Source organism: Harpia harpyja, unplaced genomic scaffold, assembly GCF_026419915.1.
Source record: "Harpia harpyja isolate bHarHar1 unplaced genomic scaffold, bHarHar1 primary haplotype scaffold_224, whole genome shotgun sequence".
Lineage (NCBI taxonomy): Eukaryota > Metazoa > Chordata > Aves > Accipitriformes > Accipitridae > Harpia > Harpia harpyja.
This window is the reverse complement of record NW_026293223.1, coordinates 1-3,317: the sequence shown is the minus strand read 5'-3', so window position 1 is coordinate 3,317 and position 3,317 is coordinate 1. Positions and strand designations below refer to the sequence as shown.

The following is a 3,317-nucleotide window of genomic DNA, read 5'->3' as shown; positions in this document are numbered from 1 at the left end:
GAGAAACCATTGACGATGGATGATTGACTATGGATGGATGGAGAAACCATTGATGACGGACAGAGACACCGTTGACAACGGACACAAGACGAGGAAGAGATGGAAATACGGATGAAGAAACGGGATGGCGGGAAGGGATGGGGAGGTGGCTGGCGGGACGGCGGGACGGCTGGCGGGGCGGTGGGACGGAGAAGACACCCTGACGCCGTGTCGTCCCCCAGGGGAGCTGCTGGGAGCGCTGCCGCTGCGAGGCCTCGGCCAGACCCTGGTGGCCCCCGGGGACATCGTGGGCCCGATCCTGGGGATGCCCCTCGGTCTCCGGCCCCTCCAGGGTGTCCCATAATGCCCCTGTCCCCGAGGAGCACCCGGGGGGGACACCCAAACGGCCGGGGGGGGGGACCCACGCCGTCCCACCGCGATTATTTTAATTAATAAAACCTTGCGATTGCGGCGCGGTGGGGCGGGGGTCTCTGCTCTGTCCCACCCCCCCCCCCCAGTAAAAACCATACCCAGGACCAGTTCAACCCTTTATTGGCCGTGCCACCGCCCCGGGTGACAGCGGTGTCCCCTCCCTCCACCCCCCCCAAAAGGTGACAGCCGTGTCCCCTCCCTCGCCAGGGGGGGGTTGGCTGTGTCACCCCCCCCCCCCCCAGCACCAGCCGGTGACACAGATGTCCCCCCCCCCCCGGTTGGGGGGCGGTCGGAGAAGCTCAGATCTTTCCGGGGAAGGTCCCCTCCTCGCGGTACTCGTCCCACGTCGTCACCTGCGGGGTGACACGGGACCGCGGGTGACGTCGCGGGGGGGGGGACGCGGGCGCAAGGACCACGGTGACATCATGGGGGACATGGTGACACCGTGGGGGGCACGGGGACCGCGGTGACGTCACGGGGGACTTGGTGACACCGTGGGGGGCACGGGGACCGCGGGTGACGTCACGGGGGACTTGGTGACACCGTGGGGGGCACGGGGACCGCGGTGACGTCATGGGGCACGTGGTGATGCCACGGGGGACTTGGTGACACCGTGGGGGGGCACACGGACCGCGGTGACGCCACGGGGGACACAGGGACCGCGGTGACGTCATGGGGGGCACACGGACCGCGGGTGACGCCACGGGGGACACGGGGACCGCGGTGACGTCATGGGGGGCACGGGGACCGCGGTGACGCCACGGGGGACACGGGGACGCCACGGGGGACACAGGGACCGCGGTGACACCGTGGGGGGCACAGGGACACTACGGGGGACTTGGTGACGCCACGGGGGGCACGGGGACCGTGGTGATGTCATGGGGGACACGGGGACGCCACGGGGGACTTGGTGACACCGTGGGGGGCACAGGGACCGCAGTGACGTCATGGGGGACGTGGTGACACCGTGGGGGGCACAGGGACCGCGGTGATGTCGTGGGGGACACGGTGACGTCGTGCGGACCCCGTGGGGACCCCAAGGGGGACCTGAAGGTCGTGGGGACACCGTGGGGACACTGGGGGGGTTCCAAGGGCCATGGGGACACTGGGGGGGGACACTGGGGGTTTCTGAGATTGTGGGGACACTGGGGGGACACGGGGGGGGTTCTGAGGACCGTGGGGACACCGTGGGGTGGTCTGAAGGTCATGGGGACACCTTGGGGACACTGTGGGGGGGTCTGAGGAGCATGGGGACATCGTGGGGACACTGGGGGGGGGTGTCTGAGGAGCATGGGGACACCGTGGGGGGGGGTCTGATGGTCATGGGGACATCGTGGGGACACTGGGGGGGGGTCTGAGGAGCATGGGGACACCATGGGGGGGTCTGATGGTCATGGGGACACCTTGGGGACACTGGGGGGGGTCTGAGGAGCATGGGGACATCGTGGGGGGGGTCCGAGGAGCATGGGGACACCGTGGGGACACTGGGGGGGGTCTGAGGAGCATGGGGACACTGTGGGGACACTGGAGGGGGTCTGAGGAGCATGGGGACACCGTGGGGACACTGGAGGGGGGGGGTCCGAGGACCGTGGGGCCACTGCAGGGACACCGTGGCGGACCGTGGTGACACCACGGGGGTTCCGAGGGCCACGGGGACACCGTGGGGACACCGTGGGGGGGGGTTCCGAGGACGGCGAGGACACCGGGGGGGACCCCCGAGGGCCGTGGGGACACTGTGGGGGGGGGGACAGGGGGTGACAAGGGAGGTGCCACTCACCCAGGCGGTGGGACAAAGGGACTTGTAGACGACGGTAGTACCCACTGGCAGGGCCCGGCGTCCGCCCCTTTGGCCGCCATCGCCTTCTCGCAGCGGTGGAAATCTGGGGGGGGGGGGGGGACGGGAAGGGATTTTTGGGGGACACAAGTGTCCCCAAGTGTCCCCAAAGTGGGCGGGGACACGGGGGGGGGGGGCGGGGAGGGGGGGCGGTACCCAGGTAGTTCTGCCAGCAGTTCCTGGTCTGGTTCTGGTTGGGGAAGCGGCTGTCGAACGGCGCCGTCTTGTAGCGCTCCAGTTTGGTCTTGATGTCCTCCGCCATGGCTGGGAAAGAGTAATTAACAAGGTAATTAAGCCCCCGTGGTGCTAATTAGTAAACGTCGCTCGGTCTGGAGTAATTAAGCTGCTCGAGGGATGATTAATTCTCGTTGTCCGTCGTGGAAATGGGGATGGTAACAAGGCGGGGGGGGAATGGGGGGGATGTTGGGGAGGGGGAACATCAGCAGAGGATAATTAACAGGGCTAATTAACCCCCTCAGAACTAATTAACTCCTCTGAGAATAATTAACAACCCACACCACAATTAATCCACCTGGCGGTAATTAATTTTTCCCAGCCAGTAATAGAACTGGGGATAGTAACAACAAGGGGTAGTGGCATGGGGGTGTTGGTGGGGACCAGCAGGGAGTAATTAACAGGGCTAATTAACCCCCTCAGAACTAATTAACCCTCCTGGGAATAATTAACAGCCCCCACCATAATTAGCCCACCTGGGGATAATTAATTTCTCCCATCCAGTAACAGAAGTGGGGACAGTAACAAGGGGGGGTAGTGGGGTGGGGGTGTTGGGGGGGGGGAAGAACCTCAGCAGGAGTAATTAACAGGGCTAATTAACCCCACAGAACTAATTAACTCTCCTTGGGAGTAATTAACAACCCCCCAAGCATAATTAATATAATTAATAAATAATTAATTACTATTCCTGGTAATGAAAGCAGACATAGTAACAAGGGGGGGGGGCTACCCAGTTGGGGGTAATTAACAGGGCTAATTAACACCCCCGGGACTAATTAATCACCCTGGGACTAACATACACCCCCAGGAATAATTAGCCCCCCCCAAAATAACTAAT

General features: G+C 63.6%; 1 protein-coding gene across 1 annotated transcript; it reads right to left on the bottom strand.

Annotated features, from left to right (window-relative positions):
- Positions 1–641: 641 nt before the first annotated feature.
- Positions 642–2,557, bottom strand: LOC128138279 (cytochrome c oxidase subunit 6B1-like). The gene is given in 4 exon segments (XM_052779573.1): positions 642–764; positions 2,189–2,224; positions 2,227–2,291; positions 2,402–2,557. Coding segments are annotated over 4 exon segments (261 nt in total). The 5' UTR covers positions 2,508–2,557; the 3' UTR covers positions 642–710.
- Between the last annotated feature and the right edge of the window lie 760 nt (positions 2,558–3,317).